This window comes from Pristiophorus japonicus, chromosome 10, assembly GCF_044704955.1.
Source record: "Pristiophorus japonicus isolate sPriJap1 chromosome 10, sPriJap1.hap1, whole genome shotgun sequence".
In the NCBI taxonomy this organism is placed as follows: Eukaryota; Metazoa; Chordata; class Chondrichthyes; family Pristiophoridae; genus Pristiophorus; species Pristiophorus japonicus.
Window position 1 is genome coordinate 224,780,999 of NC_091986.1, and position 25,584 is coordinate 224,806,582.

General features: G+C 47.1%; 1 protein-coding gene across 1 annotated transcript in view; it reads right to left on the reverse strand.

The window, feature by feature from the left end:
• The window catches only part of LOC139274681 (dynein heavy chain domain-containing protein 1), a 454,628-nt gene that overhangs the window by 204,809 nt on the left and 224,235 nt on the right, over positions 1 to 25,584 (reverse strand). Inside the window, exon 12 of the mRNA XM_070891360.1 lies at positions 23,021 to 23,178. Coding sequence (XP_070747461.1) covers positions 23,021 to 23,178 — 158 coding nt within the window. The remainder of the gene's footprint in view (positions 1 to 23,020; positions 23,179 to 25,584) is intronic.

Consider the following 25,584-nt stretch of genomic DNA (forward strand, 5'->3'; position numbering starts at 1 on the left):
GGGAGTCAGTGTTTTTGCTGGGTAATTTAAGGGTAACTGGTGGGATGGCAGGGCAGCTCGTTCAAACGGAATGCAACACCTGTGCCATGTGGGAATTCCTGGATGCTTCCTGCAACGGGGAAGGTCACATGTGCAGGAAGTGTCTCCAGCTCCTCCAACTTGAGCGCCGAGTCTCGGAGCTTGAGCGAGGACTGGAGGCACTGAGGAGCCTCCGAGAGAACGCGAGGTACGTGGATAGCTCGTTTTAGGCGTTGGTCACCCCACAGATTAAAAGGGTACAGGAGGATAGGGAATGGGTGACGGTCGCACACAAGAGTATGACGAGGCAGGTAGTGCAGGAGTCCCGAGGCTATCCCGCTCTCCAACCGGTACTCTATTCTGACTACTGGCGAGGGCGGTGATGCCTCTGGGGAGTGCAGCCAGGGCCAAGTCCACAGCACCGTGGGTGGCTCGGCTGCACAGGGGGGGCAGGAAGAAGACGGGAAGGGCTATAGTGATAGGAGACTCAATAGTTCGGGGAGCAGATAGGCGCTTCTGTGGCAGCAAAAGTGACATCAGGAAGGTGTGTTGTCTCCGTGGTGCAAGGGTCAATGATGTCACTGAGCGACTGCAGGGCATTCTGGGGAGGGAAGGGGAACAGCCAGTGGTTGTGCTCCACATTGGTACCAACGACGTAGGTAGAAAGAGGGGTGAGGTCCTGAAAGCTGAGTTTAGGGAGCTAGGAGTAAGATTGAAAGCCAGGACCTCAAAGATGGTAATCTTGGGATTACTGCCAGTGCCACGTACTAGTGAGGGTAGAAATAGGAAGGCTAGTCAGATAAATACGTGGCTGGGGCATTGGTGCAGGAGGGAGGGCTTTAGTTTCCTGAACAATTGAGACCGCTTCTGGGGTAGGTGGGACCTGTACAAGTCAGACAGGTTACACCTCAACAGAGACGGGACCAATGTTCTCGCGGGTGGTTTTGATAGTGTGGTTGAGAGGGCTTTAAACTAGCTTGGCAGGGGGATGGGAACCCAGGAGAGGGCTCTGAGCTAGTTAGAGTGGGTGAGAGCTCAGATGAACAGAGCCCCAAGAAAGGATGAAAAAGGCAGGAGGCAACAGAGCAGAGTAGCACTGGGGTAAGTGTAAACCACAAGGTGATAGGAAGGGACAATATGTATGAATATAAAGGGGCTGCAGGAGGGGTCAAAACTAAAAATCATGATTTAAAAACTAATATTAAAACACTTTACCTCAACGCACGCAGCATTCGAAATAAAGTAAATGAGTTGACGGCACAAATCATTACAAATGGGTATGATTTGGTGGCCATTACTGAAACATGGTTGCAGAGTGGCCAAGACTGGGAATTAAACATACAGGGGTATCTGACAATTCGGAAAGATAGACAAGAAGGGAAAGGAGGTGGGGTAGCTCTGTTAATAAAGGATGATATCAGGGCAGTTGTGAGAGACGATATTGGCTCTAATGAATAAAATGTTGAATCATTGTAGGTGGAGATTAGATATAGTAAGGGGAAAAAGTCACTGGTGGGAGTAGTTTATAGGCCCCCAAATAATAACTTCACGGTGGGGCGGACAATAATCAAGGGAATAATGGAGGCATGTGAAAAAGGAACGGCAGTAATCATGGGGGATTTTAACCTATATATCGATTGGTCAAATCAAATCGCACGGGGTAGCCTGGAGGAGGAATTCATAGAATGCATACGGGATTGTTTCTTAGAACAGTATGTTACAGAACCTACAAGGGAGTAAGCTATCTTAGATCTGGTCCTCTGTAATGAGACAGGAAGAATAAACGATCTCCGAGTAAAAGATCCTCTCGGAATGAGTGATCACAGTATGGTTGAATTTGTAATACAGATTGAGGGTCAGGAAGTAGTGTCTCAAACGAGCGTACTATGCTTAAACAAAGGGGACTACAGTGGGATGAGAACAGAGTTGGCTAAAGTAGACTGGAAACACAGACTAAACGGTGGCACAATTGAGGAACAGTGGGGGACTTTTAAGGAACTCTTTCATAGTGCGCAAAAAAAATATATTCCAGTGAAAAAGAAGGGCGGTAAGAGAAGGGATAACCAGCCGTGGATAACCAAGGAAATAAAGGAGAGTATCAAATTAAAAACCAATGCATATAAGGTGGCCAAGATTAGTGGGAAACTAGAAGATTGGGAAAATTTTAAACGACAGCAAAGAATGACTAAGAAAGCAATAAAGAAAGGAAAGATAGATTACGATGGTAAACTTGCGCAAAACATAAAAACGGATAGTAAAAGCTTTTACAGATATATAAAACGGAAAAGAGTGACTAAAGTAAATGTTGGTCCCTTAGAAGATGAGAAGGGGGATTTAATAATGGGAAATTTGGAAATGGCTTAGACCTGAAACAATTATTTTGCTTCGGTCTTCACAGTGGAAGACACAAAAACCATGCCAAAAATTGCTGGTCACGGGAATGTGGGAAGGGAGGACCTTGAGCCTATCACTAGGGGGGTAGTGCTGGACAGGCTAATGGGACTGAAGATAGACAAGTCCCCTGGTCCTGATGAAATGCATCCCAGGGTATTAAAAGAGATGGCGGAAGTTATTGCAGATGCATTCGTTATAATCTACCAAAATTCTCTGGACTCTGGGGAGGTACCAGCGGATTGGAGAGCAGCTAATGTAATGCCTCTGTTTAAAAAAGGGGGCAGACAAAAGGCAGGTAACTATAGACCGGTTAGTTTAACATCTGTAGTGGGGAAAATGCTTGAAGCTATCATGAAGGAAGAAATAGCGGGACATCTAGATAGGAATAGCGCAATCAAGCAGACGCAACATGGATTCATGAAGGGGAAATCATGTTTAACTAATTTACTGGAATTCTTTGAGGATATAACGAGCATGGTGGATAGAGGTGTACCGATGGATGTGGTGTATTTGGATTTCCAAAAGGCATTCGATAAGGTGCCACACAAAAGGTTACTGCAGAAGATAAAGGTATGCGGAGTCAGAGGAAATGTATTAGCATGGATAGAGAATTGGCTGGCTAACAGAAAGCAGAGAGTCGGGATAAATGGGTCCTTTTCGGGTTGGAAATCGGTGGTTAGTGGTGTGCCACAGGGATCGGTGCTGGGACCACAACTGTTTACATTATACATAGATGACCTGGAAGAGGGGACAGAGTTTAGTGTAACAAAATTTGCAGATGACACAAAGATTAGTGGGAAAGCGGGTTGTGTAGAGGACACAGAGAGGCTGCAAAGAGATTTAGATAGGTTAAGTGAATGGGCTAAGGTTTGGCAGATGGAATACAATGTCGGAAAATGTGAGGTCATCCACCTTGGGAAAAAAAAACAGTAAAAGGGAATATTATTTGAATGTGGAGAAATTACAACATGCTGCAGTGCAGAGGGACCTGGGGGTCCTTGTGCATGAATCCCAAAAAGTTAGTTTGCAGGTGCAGCAGGTAATCAGGAAGGCGAATGGAATGTTGGCCTTCATTGCGAGAGGGATGGAGTACAAAAGCAGGGAGGTCCTGCTGCAACTGTATAGGGTATTGGTGAGGCCGCACCTGGAGTACTGCGTGCAGTTTTGGTCACCTTACTTAAGGAAGGATATACTAGCCTTGGAGGGGGTACAGAGACGATTCACTTGGCTGATTCCGGAGATGAGGGGGTTGCCTATGATGATAGATTGAGTAGACTGGGTCTTTACTCGTTGGAGTTCAGAAGGATGAGGAGTGATCTTATAGAAACATTTAAAATAATGAAAGGGATAGACAAGATAGAGGCAGAGAGGTTGTTTCCACTGGTCGGGGAGACTAGAACTAGGGGGCACAGCCTCAAAATATGGGGGAGCCAATTTAAAACCGAGTTGAGAAGGAATTTCTTCTCCCAGAGGGTTGTGCATCTGTGGAATTCTCTGCCAAAGGAAGCAGTTGAGGCTAGCTCATTGAATGTATTCAAATCACAGATAGATAGATTTTTAACCAATTAAGGGAATTAAGGATTACGGGGAGCAGGCGGGTAAGTGGAGCTGAGTCCACGGCCAGATCAGCCATGATCTTGTTGAATGGCGGAGCAGGCTCAAGGGGCTAGATGCCCTACTCCTATTCCTAATTCTTATGTTCTTATCACCTGAAACATTAACTCTGTTTCTCCCTCCACAGATGCCGCCTGACCTGCTGAGTATTTCCAGCATTTTCTGTTTTTTTTTCAGATTTCCAGCAGCCACAGTATTTTTCTTGTGTGTGTTCTGGTCTCTATATACCTGGGTTAGACCATACTGGGAGCACTGTGCACAGTTCTGGTCTCTATATACCTGGGTTAGACCACACTGGGAGCACTGTGCACAGTTCTGGTCTCCATAAACCTCGGTTAAACCACACTGGGAGCGCTGTGCACAGTTCTGGTCTCTATATACCTGGGTTAGACCACACTGGGAGCACTGTGCACAGTTCTGGTCTCCATATACCTTGATTAGCCGCACTTAGAGCACTGTGCACAGTTCTCCTGGTAAAGGGTCCTCTAGGAATGAGCGACCATAACATGGTTGAATTTACAATTCAGTTGGAGGCTGAGAAAGTTGGATCTCAAACCAGTGTCCTAAGTTTAATAAAGGAGACTACAAAGATATGAGGGCAGAGTTGGCTTTGGTGAAATGGGAAAATAGATTAAATTATGGGACGGTTGATGAGCAGTGGCAGGCATTTAAAGAGATATTTCATAACTCGTAACAAAAATATATCCCATTGAGAAGGAAAGACTGTAAGAGAAGGTATAACCATCCGTGGCTAACTAAGGAAATAAGGGATGGTATCAAATTAATACAACGTGGCCAAGACTAGTGGGAGGCCAGAGGATTGGGAAATTTTTAAAAACCAACAAAGAATGACTAAAAAAAGTGTTACGGAGAGGGAAGATAGATTATGAAAGTAAACTAGCACGAAATATAAAAACAGATCGTAAGAGTTTCTACAGGTACATGAAAAGAAAAAGAGTGGCTAAAGTAAATGTTGGTACCCTAGAGGATGAGACCGGGGAATTAATAATGGAGAACAGGGAAATGGCAGAGACATTGAACAAATATTTTGTATCGGTCTTCAAAAGGGAGTTAGATGTGGCCCTTACGGCTAAAGAGATCAAGGGGTATGGAGAGAAAGCAGGAAAGGGGTACTGAGGTGAATGATCAGCCTTGATCTTATTGAATGGTGGTGCAGGCTCGAAGGGCCGAATGGCCTACTCCTGCACCTATTTTCTATGTTTTCTATGTTAATCAAGGAGCTAAAGGGAGGGAGGAACTTAATACAATCACTAATGAAGTAGTACTCGGTAAAATAATGGGACGAAAGGCGGACAAGTCCCCTGGACCTGACGCCTCACATCCTAGGGGACTTAAAAGAAGTGGCTACAGAGATAGTGGATGCATTGGTTGTAATCTACCAAAAATTCCCTGGATTCTGGGGCAGTCCCAGCGGATTGGAAACCGCAAATGTAATGCCCCTATTTAAAAAAGGAGCAGACTGAAAGCAGGAGACGACAGACCAGTTAGTCTAACATCTATCGTTGGGAAAATGCTGGAGTCCATTATTAAGGAAGCAGTAGTGGGACATTTGGAAAAGCAAGATTCAATCAAGCAGTGTTCAGCATGGATTTATGAAAGGGAAATCATGTTTGACAAATTTGCTGGAGTTCTTTGAGGATGTAACGAGCAGGGTGCATAAAGGGGAACCAGTGGATGTGGTGTATTTGGATTTTCAGAAGGCATTCGATAAGGTGCCACATAAAAGGTTACTCACAAGATAAAAGCTCATGGGGTTGGGGGTAATATATCAGCATGGATAGAGGATTGGCTAACTAACAGAAAACAGAGAGTCGGGATAAATGGGTAATATTCCAGTTGGCAAACAAACAGTAACTAGTGGGGTGCCACAGGGATCTGTGCTGGGTCCTCAACTATTTACAATCTATATTAATGACTTGGATGAAGGGGCCGAGTGTAATGTAGCCAAGTTTGCTGATGATACAAAGATGGGTGGGAAAGCAAATTGTGAAGAGGACACAAAAAATCTGCAAAGGGATAGAGACAGGCTAAGTGAGTGGGCAAAAAATTGGCAGATGGAGTATAATGTGGGAAAGTGTGAGGTTATCCACTTTGGCAGAAAAAATATTATTTAAATGGAGAAAAATTGCAAAATGCTGCAGTACAGAGGGACCTGGGGGTCCTTGTGCATGAAACACTAAAAGTTAGTATGCAGGTACAGCAAGCGATCAGGAAGGCCATGGAATGTTGGCCTTTATTGCAATGGGGATAGAGTATAAAAGCAGAGTAGTCCTGCTACAACTGTACAGGGTATTGGTGAGGCCACACCTGGAGTACTGTGTACAGTTTTGGTCTCCTTATTTAAGGAAGGATATACTTGCATTGGAGGCTGTTCAGAGAAGGTTCACTAGGTTGATTCCGGAGATGAGGGGGTTGACTTATGAGGATAGGTTGAGTAGGTTGGGCCTATACACATTGGAGTTCAGAAGAATGAGAGGTGATCTTATCAAAACATATAAGATAATGAAGGGGCTCGACAAGGTCGATGCAGAGAGGATATTTCCACTCATAGGGGAAACTAAAACTAGGGGACATAGTCTCAGAATAAGGGGCTGCCCATTTAAAACTGAGATGAGGAGGAATACTGAGATAGGGGATTCAATTGTAAGGGGAATCCAGGATGGTATGTTGCCTCCCTGGTGCAAGGGTCAAGGATGTCTCGGAGCGGGTGCAGGGCATTCTGAAAAGGGAGGGTGAACAGCCAGTTGTCGTGGTGCACATAGGTACCAACGATGCAGGTAAAAAACGGGATGAGGTCCTACAAGACGAATTTAGGGAGCTGGGAGCTAAATTAAAAAGTAGGATGTCAAAAGTATTAATCTCAGGATTGCTACCAGTGCCACGTGCTAGTCAGAGTAGGAATCGCAGGATAGCTCAGATGAATACGTGGTTTGAGGAGTGGTGCAGAAGGGAGGGATTCAAATTCCTGGGACATTGGAACCGGTTCTGGGGGAGGTGGGACCAGGACAAACCGGACGGTCTGCACCTGGGCAGGATCGGAACCAATGTCCTAGGGGGAGTGTTTGCTAGTGCTGTTGGGGAGGAGTTAAACTAATATGGCAGGGGGATGGGAACCAATGCAGGGATACAGAGGGAAGTAGAATGGGAGTAGAAGCAAAAGATAGAAAGAAGAAAAGTAAAAGTGGAGGGCAGATAAACCCAAGGCAAAAATCAAAAAGGGCCACATTACAGCAACATTCTAAAGGGACAAAGTGTGTTAAAAAGACAAGCCTGAAGGCTCTGTGCCTCAATGCGAGGCGTATTCGGACTAAGGTGGACGAATTAACTGCGCATATAGCAGTTAACGGATATAATGTAATTGGCATCACGGAGACATGGCTCCAGGGTGACCAAGGCTGGGAACTCAACATCCAGGGGTATTCAACATTGAGGAAGGATGGACAGAAAGGAAAAGGATGCGGGGTGGCATTGCTGGTTAAAGATGAAATTAATGCAATTGTAAGGAGGGACATTAGCCTGGATGATGTGGAATCTGTATGGGTGGAGCTGCGGAATACCAAAGGGCAGAAAACACTAGTGGGAGTTGTGTACAGACCACCAAACAGTAGTAGTGAGGTTGGGGACAGCATCAGACAAGAAATTAGGGATGTGTGCAAAAAAGGTACAGCAGTTATCATGGGTGACTTTAATCTACATATTGATTGGGCTAACCAAACTGATAGCAATGCGGTGGAGGAGGATTTCCTGGAGTGTATTAGGGATGGTTTTCCAGATCGATATGTCGAGGAACCAACGAGGGAGCTGGCCATCCTAGACTGGGTGATGTGTAATGAGAAAGGACTAATTAGCAGTCTTGTTGTGCGAGGCCCCTTGGGGAAGAGTGACCATAATATGGTAGAATGCTTTATTAAAATGGAGAGTGACACAGTTAATTCAGAAATTAGGGTCCTGAACTTAAGGAAAGGTAACTTTGATGGTTTGAGGCGTGAATTGGCTAGAATAGACTGGTAAATGATACTTAAACGATTGACGTTGGATAGGCAATGGCAAACATTTAAAGATCACATGGATGAACTTCAGCAATTGTACTTCCCTCTCTGGAGTAAAAATAAAACGGGGAAGGTGGCTCAACCGTGGCTAACAAGAGAAATTAAGGATTGTGTTAAATCCAAGGAAGAGGCATATAAATTGGCCAGAAAAAGCAGCAAACTTGAGGCCTGGGAGAAATTTAGAATTCAGCAGAGGAAGACAAAGGATTTAATTAAGAGGGGGAAAATAGAGTACGAGAAGAAGCTTGCCAGGAACATAAAAACTGACTGCAAAAGCTTCTATAAATATGTGATGAGAAAAAGATTAGTGAAGACAAACGTAGGTCCCTTGCAGTCGGATTCAGGTGAATTATAATGGGGAACAAAGAAATGGCAGACCAATTGAACAAATACTTTGGTTCTACCTTCACGAAGGAAGACACAAATAACCTTCCCGATGTACGAGGGGACCGAGGGTCGAGTGAGAATGAGGAATTGAAGGATTAGTCGGGAAATTGTGTTCGGGAAATTGATGGGATTGAAGGCCGATAAATCCCCGGGGCCTGATTGTCTGCATCCCAGAGTACTTAAGGAAGTGGCCCTAGAAATAGTGGATGCATTGGTGATCATTTTCCAACAGTCTATCGACTCTGGATCAGTTCCTGTGGACTGGAGGGTAGCTAATGTAACACCACTTTTTAAAAAGGGAGGGAGAGAGAAAGCGGGTAATTATAGACCAGTTAGCCTGACATCAGTAGTGGGGAAAATGTTGGAATCAATTATTAAAGATGAAATAGCAGCGCATTTGGAAAGCAGTGACAGGATCGGTCCAAGTCAGCATGGATTTGTGAAAGGCAAATCATGCTTGACAAATCTTCTAGAATATTTTGAGGATGTAACAAGTAGAGTGGACAAGGGAGAACCAGTGGATGTGGTGTACTTGGACTTTCAAAAGGCTTTTGACAAGGTCCCACACAAGAGATTGGTGTGCAAAATCAAAGCACATGGTATTGGGGGTAATATACTGACGTGGATAGAGAACTGACTGGCAGCCAGGAACCAGAGAGTCGGGATAAACGGGTCCTTTTCAGAATGGGAGGCAGTGACTAGTGGAGTGCTGCAGGGCTCAGTGCTGGGACCCCAGCTCTTTACAATATACATCAATGATTTGGATGAAGGAATTGAGTGTAATATCTCCAAGTTTGCAGATAACACTAATTGGGTGGCGGTGCGAGCTGTGAGGGGGACGCTAAGAGGCTGCAGGGTGAGTTGGACAGGTTAGGTGAGTGGGCAAATGCATGGCAGATGCAGTATAATGTGGATAAATGTGAGGTTATCCACTTTGGGGGCAAAAATGCAAAGACAGAATATTATCTGATTGGCGGCAGATTAGGAAAAGAGGAGATGCAACGAGACCTGGGTGCGATGGTTCATCAGTCATTGAAAGTTGACATGCAGGTACAGCAGGTGATGAAGAAGGCAAATGGCATGTTGACCTTCATAGCTAGGGGATTTGAGTATAGGAACAGGGAGGTCTTACTGCAGTTGTACAGGGCCTTGGTGAGGCCTCACCTGGAATATTGTGTTCAGTTTTGGTCTCCTAATCTGAGAAAGGACGTTCTTGCTATTGAGGGAGTGCAGCGAAGGTTCACCAGACTGATTCCCGGGATGGCAGGACAAACGTATGAGCAGAGACTGGATCAACTGGGCCTTTATACACTGGAGTTTAAAAGGATGAGAGGGGATCTCATAGAAACATCTAAGATTCTGACGGGACGGGACAGGTTAGATGCAGGAAAAATGTTCCCGATGTTGGGGAAGTCCAGAACCAGGGGACACAGTCTTAGGATAAGGGGTAGGCCATTTAGGACCGAGATGAGGAGAAACTTCTTCACTCAGAGAGTTGTTAACCTGTGGAATTCCCTGCCGCAGAGAGTTGTTGAGACCAGTTCATTGGATATATTCAAGAGGGAGTTAGATATGGCCCTTACGGCTCAAGGGATCAAGGGGTATGGAGAGAAAGCAGGAAAGGGGTACTGAGGTGAATGATCAGCCATGATCTTATTGACTGGTGATGCAGGCTCGAAGGGCCGAATGGCCTACTCCTGCACCTATTTTCTATGTTTCTATGCTGTGGAAGGGTCATTGAATATATTTAAGACAGAGATAGACAGATTTTTGAGCAATAAGGGTTATGGGGAGCGGGCGGGGAAGTGGAGCTGAGTCCATGATCGGATCAGCCATGATGGTATTAAATGGCGGAGCAGGCTCGAGGGGCCGAATGGTCGACTCCTGCTCCTATTCCTTATGTTCTGGTCTCCATATATCTTGTTTCGACCACCCCTGGAGCACTGCACAACAGTTCTGGTCTCAGTATTAAAAAATATAGAGAAGGTGCCTCAAAGATTGACGAGGTGACACCAGAACTGAAACTTTATAACGATCAGGAGAGACTGAACAGGCTGGGTCTCTTTTCTCTCGAAAAGGGAAGGCAGAGGGGTGACCTGATAGCGGTCTTTAAAATTATGAAGGAATTCAATAGATTACACGTCGAGAAGATAGAAAATTAGAAACAGAGAAACATAGAAAATAGGTGCAGGAGTAGGCCATTCGGCCCTTCTAGCCTGCACCGCCATTCAATGAGTTCATGGCTGAACATTCAACTTCAGTACCCCATTCCTGCTTTCTCACCATACCCCTTGATCCCCCTAGTAGTAAGGACTTCATCTAACTCCTTTTTTTAATATATTTAGTGAATTGGCCTCAAAAACTTTCTGTGGTAGAGAATTCCACAGGTTCACCACTCTCTGGGTGAAGAAGTTTCTCCTCATCTCGGTCCGAAATGACCTACCCCTTATCCTTAGACTGTGACCCCTGGTTCTGGAACTCCCCAACATTGGGAACATTCTTCCTGCATCTAACCTGTCTAAACCCGTCAGAATTTTAAACGTTTCTATGAGATCCCCTCTCATTCTTCTGAACTCCAGTGAATACAAGCCCAGTTGATCCAGTCTTTCTTGATATGTCAGTCCCGCCATCCCGGGAATCAGTCTGGTGAACCTTCGCTGCACTCCCTCAATAGCAAGAATGTCCTTCCTCAAGTTAGGAGACCAAAACTGTACACAATACTCCAGGTGTGGCCTCACCAAGGCCCTGTACAACTGCAGTAAGACCTCCCTGCCCCTGTACTCAAATCCCCTCGCTATGAAGGCCAACATGCCATTTGCTTTCTTAACCGCCTGCTGTACCTGCATGCCAACCTTCAATGACTGATGTACCATGACACCCAGGTCTCGTTGCACCTCCCCTTTTCCTAATCTGTCACCATTCAGATAATAGTCTGTCTCTCTGTTTTTACCACCAAAGTGGATAACCTCACATTTATCCACATTATACTTCATCTGCCATGCATTTGCCCACTCACCTAACCTATCCAAGTCACTCTGCAGCCTCATAGCATCCTCCTCGCAGCTCACACTGCCACCCAATTTAGCATCATCCGCAAATTTGGAGATACTACATTTAATCCCCTCGTCTAAATCATTAATGTACAGTGTAAACAGCTGGGGCCCCAGCACAGAACCTTGCGGTACCCCACTAGTCACTGCCTGCCATTCTGAAAAGTACCCATTTACTCCTACTCTTTGCTTCCTGTCTGACAACCAGTTCTCAATCCACGTCAGCACACTATCCCCAATCCCATGTGCTTTAACTTTGCACATTAATCTCTTGTGTGGGACCTTGTCGAAAGCCTTCTGAAAGTCCAAATACACCACATCAACTGGTTCTCCCTTGTCCACTCTACTGGAAACATCCTCAAAAAATTCCAGAAGATTTGTCAAGCATGATTTCCCTTTCACAAATCCATGCTGACTTGGACCTATCATATCACCTCTTTCCAAATGCACTGCTATGACATCCTTAATAATTGATTCCATCATTTTACCCACGACTGAGGTCAGGCTGACCGGTCTATAACTCCCTGTTTTCTCTCTCCCTCCTTTTTAAAAAAGTGGGGTTACATTGGCTACCCTCCACTCCATAGGAACTGATCCAGAGTCAATGGAATGTTGGAAAATGACTGTCAATGCATCCGCTATTTCCAAGGCCACCTCCTTAAGTACTCTGGGATGCAGTCCATCAGGCCCTGGGGATTTATCGGCCTTCAATCCCATCAATTTCCCCAACACAATTTCCCGACTAATAAGGATTTCCCTCAGTTCCTCCTCCTTACTAGACCCTCCGACCCCTTTTATATCCGGAAGGTTGTTTGTGTCCTCCTTAGTGAATACCGAACCAAAGTACTTGTTCAATTGGTCTGCCATTTCTTTGTTCCCCGTTATGACTTCCCCTGATTCTGACTGCAGGGGACCTACGTTTGTCTTTACTAACCTTTTTCTCTTTACATATCTATAGAAGCTTTTGCAATCCGTCTTAATGTTCCCTGCAAGCTTCCTCTCGTACTCCATTTTCCCTGCCCTAATCAAACCCTTTGTCCTCCTCTGCTGAGTTCTAAATTTCTCCCAGTCCCCAGGTTCGCTGCTATTTCTGGCCAATTTGTATGCCACTTCCTTGGCTTTAATACTATCCCTGATTTCCCTTGATAGCCACGGTTGAGCCACCTTCCCTTTTTTATTTTTACGCCAGACAGGAATGTACAATTGTTGTAGTTCATCCATGCGGTCTCTAAATGTCTGCCATTGCCCATCCACAGTCAACCCCTTCAGTATCATTCGCCAATCTATCCTAGCCAAGATATTTTCAGTTAGAAACACAGAAATTTACAGCGCAGAAGGAGGCCATTCCATCCCATCGTGTCCGCGCCGGCCGACAAAGAGCCACACGGCCCTCGGTCAGCAGCCCTGAAGGTGACATATAAACCTATGAACAATGACGGAAAGGCAAAGAGCACCCAGCCCAACCAGTCCGCCTCACACAACTGTGACACCCCTTATACTGAAACATTCTACACTCCACCCCAACCGGAGCCATGGGATCTCCTGGGAGAGGCAAAAACCAGATAAAAACCCAGGCCAATTTAGGGAGAAAAAATCTGGGAAAATTCCTCTCCGACCCATCCAGGCGATCGACACTAGTCCAGGAGAGCACCCTGGTCATATTCTATTCCCTGCAGTACTTACCATTATATCTGCACCGTCCAACAAAAGGTCATCCAGTCTAATCCCAATTACCAGCTCTAGGTCCGTAACCCTGCAGGTTACTGCACTTTAAGTGCCCATCCAACCATCTCTTAAAAGTGGGGAGGGTTTCTGCATCCACCACTCTTCCAGGCAGCGAGATCCAGATCCCCACAACCCTCTGTGTAAAGAAGCCCCCCCTCAAATCCCCTCGAAACCTTCCACCAACCACCTTAAAACTATGCCCCCTCGTAATAGACCCCATCTCCAAGGAAATAGGCCCTTACTATCCACTATGTCCAGGCCCTCAATATTTTGTACACCTCAACCTCCTCTGTTCCAATGAGAACAAACCCAGCCTATCCAATCTGTCCTCATAACTAAGATTCTCCATTCCAGGCATCCTAGTAAATCTCCTCTGCACCCTCTCCAGTGCAATCACGTCCTTCTGATAATACGGCGAGCAGAACTGCACGCAGTACTCCAGCTGTGGCCTAACCAGAGTATTATACAATTTAAGCATAACCTCCCTGCTCTTATATTCTATGCCTCGGCCAATAAAGGCAAGCATTCCGTATGCCTTCTTAACCACCTTATCCACCTGGCCTGCTACTTTCAGGGATCTGTGGACAAACACTCCAAGATCCCTTTGTTCATCTACACTATTAAGTGGCCCACCGCTTAATGTGTATACCCTTTCCTTATTAACCCTCCCAAAGTGCATCACCTCACACTTCTCTGAATTAAATTCCATTTGCCACTGCTCTGCCCACCTGACCAGTAGATTGATATCCTCCTGCAGCTCATGACTTTCCTCTGCATTATCAACCACACGGCCAATTTTAGTGTCATCTGCAAACATCTTAATCATACTCCCTATATTCAAATCTAAAGCGTTGATATATACCACAAAAAGCAAGGGACCCAGTACTGAGCCCTGCGGAACCCCACTGGAAACCTCCTTCCAGTCACAAAAACATCAATCAACCATTACCCTTTGCTTCCTGCCTCTGAACCAATTTTGGATCCAACTTGCCACTTTGCCCTGGATCCCCTGGGCTTTAACCTTCATGACCAGTCTGCCATGTGGGACCTTATCAAAAGCCTTGCTAAAGTCCATTTATACTACATCGTACGCACTACCCTCATCGACCCTCTGGGTTACCTCCTCAAAAAGTTCAATCGGGTTAGTCAAACACGATCTTCCCTTAACAAATCCGTGCTGACTGTCCCTAATTAATCCTTGGCTTGTGGGGAAGTCCAAAACTAGGGGTCATAAATATAAGATAGTCACCAATAAATCCAATTGGGAATTCAGGTGAAACTTCTTTACCTCGAGAATGGTGAGAATGTGGAACTCGCTGCCACAGGGAGGGGTAGCACACATGCATTCAAGGGGAAGCTAGATAAACACATGAGGGAGAAAGGAATAGAAATATTGAATAGATTGAGCCTATAATCTCCAGTTTGGAAGAATGGAAGGTGCTCTCACTGAAGCATACAAGATTCTGAAGGGTATGAGAAACATAGAAAATAGGTGCAGGAGTAGGCCATTCAGCCCTTCGAGCCTGCACCACCATTCAATATGATCATGGCTGATCATTCGCTCAGTACCCCTTTCCTGCTTTCTCTCCATAACACTTGATCCCTTTAGCCGTCATGTCCATATCTAACTCCCTCTTGAATATATCTAATGAACTGGCCTCAATAGCTTCCTGCGGTAGGGAATTCCACAGGTTAACAACTCTCTGAGTGAAGAAGTTTCTCCTCATCTCGGTCCTAAATGGCCTACCCTTTATCCTAAGACTATGTCCCCTGGTCTGGAATTCTCCAACATCGGGAACATTCTTCCTGCATCTAACCTGTCCAGTCCCTTCAGAATTTTATATGTTTCTATGAGATCCCCTCTCATCCTTCTAAACTCCAGTGAATACAGGCCCAGTCGATCCAGTCTCTCCTCATATGTCAGTCCTGCCATCCCGGGAATCAATCTGGTGAACCTTCGCTGCACTCCTTCAATAGCAAGAACGTCCTTCCTCAGATTAGGAGACCAAAAGGAACGGCAGTAATCATGGGGGATTTTAACCAAGATATCGATTGGTCAAATCAAATCGCACGGGGTCGCCTGGAGGAGGAATTCATAGAATGCATACGGGATTGTTTCTCAGAACAGTATGTTACAGAACCTACAAGGGAGTAAGCTATCTTAGATCTGGTCCTCTGTAATGAGACAGGAAGAATAAACGATCTCCTTGTAAAAGATCCTCTCGGTATGAGTGATCACAGTATGGTTGAATTTGTAATGCAGATTGAGGGTGAGGAAGTAGTGTCTCAAACGAGCATACTATGCTTAAACAAAGGGGACTACAGTGGGATGAGGGCAGAGTTGGCTGAATTAGACTGGAAACACAGACTAAACGGTGCCACAATTGAGGAACAGTGGAGGACTTTTAAGGAGCTCTTTTATAGTGCTCAACAAAAATATATTCCAATGAAAAAGGGTGGTAAGAGAAGGGATAACCAGCCGTGGATAACCAGGGAAATTAAGGAGAGTATCAAATTAAAAACCAATGCGTATAAGGTGGCCAAGGTTAGTGGGAAAATAGAAGATTGGGAAAATTTTAAACGATAGCAAAGAATGACTAAGAAAGCAATAAAGAAAGGAAAGATAGATTACGAAAGTAAACTTGCGCAAAACATAAAAACGGATAGTAAAAGCTTTTACAGATATATAAAACAGAAAAGAGTGATGAAAGTAAATGTTGGTCCCTTAGAAGATGAGAAGGGGGATTTAATAATGGGAAATGTGGAAATGGCTGAGACCTTAAACAATTATTTTGCTTCGGTCTTCACAGTGGAAGACACAGAAACCATGCCTGAAATTGTTGGTCACAGGAATGTGGGAAGGGAGGACCTTGAGATAATCACTATCACTAGCGGGGCAGTGCTGGACAGGCTAATGGGACTCAAGGTAGACAAGTCCCCTGGTCCTGATGAAATGCATCCCAGTGTATCAAAAGAGATGGCGGAAGTTATAGCAGATGCATTCGTTATAATCTACCAAAATTTTCTGGACTCTGGGGAGGTACCAGTGGTTTGGAAATCAGCTAATGTAACGCCTCTGTTTAAAAAAGTTGGCAGACAAAAGGCAAGTAACTATAGGCCGGTTAGTTTAACATCTGTAGTGGGGAAAATGCTTGAAACTATTAAGGAAGAAATAGCGGGACATCTAGATAGGAATAGTGCAATCAAGCAGACGCAACATGGATTCATGAAGGGGAAATCATGTTTAACTAATTTACTGGAATTCTTTGAGGATATAACAAGCAAGTTGGAGAGAGGTGTACCGATGGATGTGGTGTATTTGGATTTTCAAAAGGCATTCAATAAGGTGCCACACAAAAGGTTACTGCAGAAGATAAAGGTACGCGGGGTCAGTGGAAATGTATTAGCATGGATAGAGAATTGGCTGGCTAACAGAAAGCAGAGAGTTGGGATAAATGGGTCCTTTTCGGGTTGGAAATCGGTGGTTAGTGGTGTGCCACAGGGATCGGTGCTGGGACCACAACTGTTTACAATATACATAGATGACCTGGAAGAGGGGACAGAGTGTAGTGTAACAAAATTTGCAGATGACACAAAGATTAGTGGGAAAGCGGGTTGTGTAGAGGACACAGAGAGGCTGCAAAGAGATTTGGATAGGTTAAGCGAATGGGCTAAGGTTTGGCAGATGGAATACAATGTCGGAAAGTGTGAGGTCATCCACCTTGGAGAAAAAAAAACAAAAAAGGGAATACTATTTGAATGGGGAGAAATTACAACATGCTGCGGTGCAGAGGGATCTGGGGGTCCTTGTGCATGAATCCCAAAAAGTTAATTTGCAGGTGCAGCAGATAATCAGGAAGGCGAATGGAATGTTGGCCTTCATTGCGAGAGGGATGGAGTACAAAAGCAGGGAGGTCCTGCTGCAACTGTACAGGGTATTGGTGAGGCCGCACCTGGAGTACTGCATGCAGTTTTGGTCGCCTTACTTAAGGAAGGATATACTGGCAATGTGAGGGGGTACAGAGACGATTCACTAGGCTGATTCCGGAGATGAGGGGGTTACCGTATGATTGTACAACAATTGTACATTCCTGTCTGGCATAAAAATAAAAAAGGGAAGGTGGCTCAACCGTGGCTATCAAGGGAAATCAGGGATAGTATTAAAGCCAAGGAAGTGGCATACAAATTGGCCAGAAATAGCAGCGAACCTGGGGACTGGGAGAAATTTAGAACTCAGCAGAGGAGGACAAAGGGTTTGATTAGGGCAGGGAAAATGGAGTATGAGAAGAAGCTTGCAGGGAACATTAAGACGGATTGCAAAAGTTTCGATCGATATGTAGAGAGAAAAAGGTTAGTAAAGACAAACGTAGGTCCCCTGCAGTCAGAATCAGGGGAAGTCATAACGGGGAACAAAGAAATGGCGGACCAACTGAACAAGTACTTTGGTTCGGTATTCACGAAGGAGGACACAAACAACCTTCCGGTTATAAAAGGGGTCGGGGGGTCTAGTAAGGAGCAGGAACTGAGGGAAATCCTTATTAGCCGGGAAATTGTGTTGGGGAAATTGATGGGATTGAAGGCCGATAAATCCCCAGGGCCTGATGGACTGCATCCCAGAGTACTTAAGGAGGTGGCCTTGGAAATAGTGGATGCATTGACAGTCATTTTCCAACATTCCATTGACTCTGGATCAGTTCCTATAGAGTGGAGGGTAGCCAATGTAACCCCACTTTTTAAAAAAGGAGGGAGAGAGAAAACAGGGAATTATAGACCGGTCAGCCTGACATCGGTAGTGGGTAAAATAATGGAATCAATTATTAAGGATGTCATAGTAGTGCATTTGGAAAGAGGTGACATGATAGGTCCAAGTCAGCATGGATTTGTGAAAGGGAAATCATGCTTGACAAATCTTCTGGAATTTTTTGAGGATGTTTCCAGTAGAGTGGACAAGGGAGAACCAGTTGATGTGGTATATTTGGACTTTCAGAAGGCGTTCGACAAGGTCCCACACAAGAGATTGATGTGCAAATTTAGAGCACATGGGATTGGGGGTAGTGTACTGACATGGATTGAGAACTGGTTGTCAGACAGGAAGCAAAGAGTAGGAGTAAATGGGGACTTTTCAGAATGGCAGGCAGTGACTAGTGGGGTACCGCAAGGTTCTGTGCTGGGGCCCCAGCTGTTTACACTGTACATTAATGATTTAGATGAGGGGATTAAATGTAGTATCTCCAAATTTGCGGATGACACTAAGTTGGGTGGCAGTGTGAGCTGCGAGGAGGATGCTGTGAGGCTGCAGAGTGACTTGGATAGGTTAGGTGAGTGGGCAAATGCATGGCAGATGAAGTATAATGTGGATAAATGTGAGGTTATCCACTTTGGTGGTAAAAACAGAGAGACAGACTATTATCTGAATGGTGACAGATTAGGAAAAGAGGAGGTGCAAAGAGACCTGGGTGTCATGGTACATCAGTCATTGAAGGTTGGCATGCAGGTGCAGCAGGCGGTTAAGAAAGCAAATGGCATGTTGGCCTTCATAGCAAGGGGATTTGAGTACAGGGGCAGGGAGGTGTTGCTACAGTTGTACAGGGCATTGGTGAGGCCACACCTGGAGTATTGTGTACAGTTTTTGTCTCCTAACCTGAGGAAGGACATTCTTGCTATTGAGGGAGTGCAGCGAAGGTTCACCAGACTGATTCCCGGGATGGCGGGACTGACCTATCAAGAAAGACTGGATCAACTGGGCTTGTATTCACTGGAGTTCAGAAGAATGAGAGGGGACCTCATAGAAACATTTAAAATTCTGACGGGGTTAGACAGGTTAGATGCAGGAAGAATGTTCCCAATGTTGGGGAAGTCCAGAACCAGAGGTCACAGTCTAAGGATAAGGGGTAAGCCATTTAGGACCGAGATGCGGAGGAATTTCTTCACCCAGAGAGTGGTGAACCTGTGGAATTCTCTACCACAGAAAGTTGTTGAGGCCAATTCACTAAATATATTCAAAAAGGAGTTAGATGAGGTCCTTACTACTCGGGGGATCAAGGGGTATGGCGAGAAAGCAGGAATGGGGTACTGAAGTTGAATGTTCAGCCATGAACTCATTGAATGGCGGTGCAGGCTAGAAGGGCCGAATGGCCTACTCCTGCACCTATTTTCTATGTTTCTATGTTTCTATGTCTATGATAGATTGAGTAGACTGGGTCTTTACTCGTTGGAGTTCAGAAGGATAGAAACATTTAAAATAATAAAAGGGATAGACAAGATAGAGGCAGAGAGGTTGTTTCCAATGTTGGGGAGACTAGAACTAGGGGGCACAGCCTCAAAACACGGGGGAGCCAATTTAAAACCGAGTTGAGAAGGAATTTCTTCTCCCAGAGGGTTGTGAATCTGTGGAATTCTCTGCCCAAGGAAGCAGTTGAGGCTAGCTCATTGAATGTATTCAAGTCACAGATAGATTTTTAACCAATAAGGGAATTAAGGGTTACGGGGAGCAGGCGGGTAAGTAGAGCTGAGTCCACGGCCAGATCAGCCCTGATCTTGTTGGATGGCAGAGCAGGCTCGAGGGGCAAGATGGCCTACTCCTGTTCCTAATTCTTCTGTTCTTATGTTCTTATGTAAAACTGAACACAATACTCCAGGTGAGGCCTCACCAAGGCCCTGTACAACTGCAGTAAGACCTCCCTGCTCCTATACTCAAATTCCTTAGCTATGAAGGCCAACATACCATTTGCCTTCTTCATCGCCTGCTGTAGCTGCATATCAACTTTGAATGACTGATGAACCATGACACCCAGGTCTCATTGCACCTCCCCTTTTCCTAATCTGTCGCCATTTTGATAATATTCTGCCTTCATGTTTTTGCCACCAAAGTGGATAACCTCACATTTATCCACATTATACTGCAGCTGCCATGCATTTGCCCACTCACCTAACCTGTCCAAGTCACCCTGCAGCCTCGTAGCATCCCCCTCACAGCTCACACCGCCACCCAGCTTAGTGTCATCTGCAAACCTGGAGATATTACACTCAATTCCTTCATCTGAATGCTGGGGTTCGAGCACTGAACCCTGCGGCACTCCACTAGTCACTGCCTGCCAATCTGAGAAGGACCCGTTTATCCCGACTCTCTGCTTCCAGTCTGCCAACCAATTCTCTATCCACATCAATACATTACCCCCCAAATATCATGTGCTTTAATTTTGCACACCAACCTCTTGTGTGGGTCCTTGTCAAAAGCCTTTTGAAAGTTCAAATACACCACATCCACTGGTTCTCCCTTGTCCACTCTACTAGTTACATCCTCAAAAAATTCCAGAAGATTTGTCAAGCATGATTTCCCTTTCATAAATCCATGCTGACTTGGACCGATCCTGACACTGCTTTCCAAATGTGCTGCTATTTCATCTTTAATAATTGATCCAACATCAGACAACACGACTGATATCAGGCTAACCGGTCTATAATTCCCCGTTTTCTCTCTCCCTCCTTTTTTAAAAAGTGGGGTTACATTAGCTACCCTCCAGTCCATAGGAACTGATCCAGAGTCGATCGACTGTTGGAAAATGATCACCAATGCATCCACTATTTCTAGGGCCACTTCCTTAAGTACTCTGGGATGCAGACTATCAGGCCCTGGGGATTTATTGGCCTTCAATCCCATCAATTTCCCTAACACAATTTCCTGACTAATAATGATTTCCTTCAGTTTCTCCTTCTCGCTAGTCCCTCGGTCCCTTAGTATTTCCGGAAGTTTATTTGTGTCTTCCTTCGTGAAGGAAGTATTTGTTCAATTGGTCTGCCATTTCTTTGTTTCCCATTATAAATTCACCTGATTCTGACTGCAAGGGACCTACGTTTGTCTTCACTAATCTTTTTCTTTTCACATATTTATAGAAGCTTTTGCAGTCAGTTTTTATGTTCCCAGCAAGCTTCCTCTCATACTCTATTTTCCCCCTCTTAATTAAACCCTTTTTCCTCCTCTGCTGAATTCTAAATTTCTCCCAGTCCTCAGGTTTGCTGTTTTTTCTGGCCAATTTATATGCCTCTTCCTTGGATTTAACACTTTCCCTAATTTCCCTTGTTAGCCACGGTTGAGCCACCTTCCCAGTTTTATTTTTACTCCAGACAGGGATGTACAATTGTTGAAGTTCATCCATGTGATCTATAAATGTTTGCCATTGCCTATCCACCGTCAACCCTTTAAGTATCACTCGCCAGTCTATCCTCGCCAATTCACATCTCATACCGTCAAAGTTACCTTTCCTTAAGTTCAGGACTCTAGTCTCTGACTTAACTGTGTTACTCTCCATCTGAATAAAGAATTCTACCATATTATGGTCACTCTTTTCTAAGGGGCCTCGCAGAACAAGATTGCTAATTAGTCCTCTCTCATTACACATCACCCAGTCTAGGATGGCCAGCCCTCTAGTTGGTTCCTCTCGACATATTGGTCTGGAAAACCATTCCTAATACACTCCAGGAAATCCTCCTCCACTGTATTGCTACCAGTTTGGTTAGCCCAATCTATATGTAGATTAAAGTCACCCATGATAACTGCTGTAACCTTTATTGCACGCATCCCTTATTTCTTGTTTGATGCTGTCCCCAACCTCACTACTACTGTTTGGTGGTCTGTACACAACTCCCACTAGCGTTTTCTGACCGTTGGTATTCCGCATCATCCAAGCTAATCTCCTTCTTTTCTATTGTGTTAATTTTCTCTTTAACCAGCAACGCTACCCCACCTCCTTTTCCTTTCTGTCTATCCTTCGTGAATATTGAATACCCCTGGATGTTGAGTTCCCAGCCTTGGTCACCCTGGACCCATGTCTCCGTAAGCCAATTGTATCATATCTGTTAATAGCTGCCTGCGCAGTTAATTCGTCCACCTTATTACGAATACTCCTCGCAATGAGGCACAGAGCCTTCAGGCTTGTCTTTTTAACACACTTTGCCCCTTTACATTTTGCTGTAATGTGGCCCTTTTTGATTTTTGCCTTGGGTTTATCTGTCCCCCACTTTGACTTTTCTTCTTTCTATCTTTTATTTCTGCCCCCAATCTACTTCCCTCTGTCTCCCTGCATAGGTTCCCATCCCCCTGCCACATTCATTTAACCCCTCCTCAACAGCACTAGCAAACACTCCCCCTCGGACATTGGTTCCGGTCCTGCCCAGGTGCAGACCGTCCGGTTTGTACTGGTCCCACCGGCCCTAGAACCGGTTCCAATGTCCCAGGAATTTGAATCCCTCCCTTCTGCACCACTCCTCAAGCCAGGGTAGATGCAGGGAGGATGTTTCCCCCGGACTGGGGAGTGTAGAACCAGGGGTCAGAGTCTCTGGATTTAGGACTGAGATGAGGAGGAATTTCTTCACTCACAGGGCTGTGGATGCTCAGTCTTTGAGCATATTCAAGGCTGAAATCGAAAAATGTTTTGTGTCGTAAGGATATGGGGATCGGACGGGAAAGTGGAGAGGAGGTTGATGGTGAGGAGGCTCGAGGGGCCGAATGGCCGACTCCTGTTCCTAAAACTTATGTTCTTATGATATGCTGATGAGGTGAGATGGAGAGGTGGAAGGAGCCTTGTGTGGAGCATAAAGCGGCACAGACTGGTTGGGCCGAATGGCCTGTGTCGATGCTGTAAAATCTCTAATTCTATAACGATCCTGGTGTCGGGGGATCGTGTCCTGGAAGAATCTGCAGTGAAATGGCCAATAACCTGCAGCACTACATTTACCCACCCACAATATAGAGAGGATCGTTACCTTGCTGAAGTAGGACGCAAAGGCAACCACTTCTGTCGGTTTTTCCTGCAGCTGGTCGATTGCCTCTGTTAGCTCAGTGATTATCGCCCACATGTTATGCTCACACTCGAACTTCAAGACACTCAGAATATCCAGTCGCATAGACAACACCGCGGGAACTGGAAGAGAAAAGAATAGCGGTCACTGGCCGGGGGTGGGCAGTGGGGGGGACCTCTTGTGACGGGGAGTGTGAGGGGGAGTGTGCGACGGGGTGTGTGAGGGGGAGTGTGAGGGGGAGTGTGAGGGGGAGTGTGAGGGGGTGAGTGCGAGGGGGTGTGTGAGGGGGTGTGTGAGGGGGTGTGTGACGGGGTGTGTGACGGGGTGTGTGACGGGGTGTGTGACGGGGTGTGTGACGGGGTGTGTGACGGGGTGTACGATGGGGTGTGTGGGGGGAGTGTGAGGGGGTGTGCGATGGGGTGTGTGGGGGGAGTGTGAGGGGGTGTACGATGGGGTGTGTGGGGGGAGTGTGAGGGGGTGTGCGATGGGGTGTGTGGGGGGAGTGTGAGGGGGTGTGCGATGGGGTGTGTGGGGGGAGTGTGAGGGGGAGTATGAGGGGCAGTATGAGGGGGGGAGTGTGAGGGGGTGAGTGAGGGGGTGAGTGAGGGGGTGAGTGAGGGGGTGAATGAGGGGGAGTGTGAGGGGGTGAGTGCAACAGGGAGTGTGAGGGGGGAGTGTGAGGGGGAGTGCGACGGGGTGTGTGAGGGGGAGTGTGAGGGGGAGTGTGAGGGGGTGAGTGAGGGGGAGTGTGAGGGGGAGTGTGAGGGGGAGTGTGAGGGGGAGTGTGAGGGGGAGTGTGAGGGGGTGAGTGAGGGGGAGTGCGACGGGGTGAGTGCGACGGGATGTGTGAGGGGGAGAGTGAGGGGGAGAGTGAGGGGGAGAGTGAGGGGGAGTGTGAGGGGGTGAGTGAGGGGGTGAGTGAGGGGGTGAGTGAGGGGGAGTGTGATGGGGTGAGTGCAATGGGGAGTGTGAGGGGGGAGTGTGAGGGGGTGAGTGAGGGGGAGTGTGAGGGGGTGAGTGAGGGGGTGAGTGAGGGGGAGTGTGAGGGGGAGTGTGAGGGGGAGTGCGATGGGGTGTGCGAGGGGGAGTGTGAGGGGGAGTGCGACGGGGTGTGTGAGGGGGAGTGTGAGGGGGAGTGCGACGGGGTGAGTGCGACGGGATGTGTGAGGGGGAGAGTGAGGGGGTGAGTGAGGGGGTGTGTGAGGGGGTGAGTGAGGGGGTGAGTGAGGGGGTGAGTGAGGGGGAGTGTGAGGGGGTGAGTGAGGGGGTGAGTGAGGGGGAGTGTGAGGGGGTGAGTGAGGGGGTGAGTGAGGGGGTGAGTGCAACGGGGAGTGTGAGGGGGAGTGTGAGGGGGTGAGTGAGGGGGAGTGTGAGGGGGAGTGTGAGGGGGTGAGTGCGACGGGGTGAGTGAGGGGGTGTGTGAGGGGGTGTGTGAGGGGGTGTGTGAGGGGGTGTGTGAGGGGGAGTGTGAGGGGGAGTGTGAGGGGGTGAGTGCGACGGGGTGAGTGAGGGGGTGTGTGAGGGGGTGTGTGAGGGGGTGTGTGAGGGGGTGTGTGAGGGGGTGTGTGAGGGGGTGTGTGAGGGGGTGTGTGCGACGGGGGAGTGTGAGGGGAAGTGTGAGGATGATTGTGAGGGGAGTGTGATGGGGTGTGTGCGACGGGGTGTGTGAGGGGAAGTGTGAGGATGATTGTGAGGGGAGGGTGAGGGGGTGTGCGACGGGGAATGTGAGGGGGAGTGTGAGGGGGTGAGTGAGGGGGAGTGTGAGGGGGTGTGTGCGACGGGGTGTGTGAGGGTGTGTGTGAGGGGGTGTGTGCGACGGGGGAGTGTGAGGGGAAGTGTGAGGATGATTGTGAGGGGAGTGTGAGGGGAGTGTGAGGGGAGTGTGAGGGGGATTGTGAGGGGAGTGTGAGGGGGATTGTGAGGGGAGTGTGAGGGGGATTGTGAGGGGAGTGTGAGGGGGATTGTGAGGGGAGTGTGAGGGGGATTGTGAGGGGGAGTGTGAGGGGGAGTGTGAGGGGGAGTATGAGGGGGTGAGTGCGACAGGGAGTGTGAGGGGTGTGTGAGGGGGAGTGTGAGGGGCTGTGTGAGGGGGAGTGTGAGGGGGAGTGTGAGGGGAGTGTGAGGAGAGTGTGAGGGGAGTGTGAGGGGAGTGTGAGGGGAGTGTGAGGGGAGTGTGAGGGGAGTGTGAGGGGAGTGTGAGGAGAGTGAGGGAGAGTGAGGGGGAGTGTGAGGGGGAGTGTGAGGGGGAGTGTGAGGGGAATGTGAGGGGGAGTGTGGAGGGGAGTGTGAGGGGGAGTGTGAGGGGGAGTGTGAGGGGAGTGTGAGGGGAGTGTGAGGGGGGTGTGAGGGGAGTGTGAGGGGAGTGTGAGGGGGAGTGTGAGGGAAGAGTGTGAGGGGAGGGAGAGTGTGAGGGGAGTGTGAGGGAGGAGTGTGAGGGGAGAGTGTGAGTGTGAGGGAGTGTGAGGGGAGTGTGAGGGAGAGTGTGAGGGAGTGTGGAGGGGGAGTGTGAGGGGAGTGTGAGGGAGAGT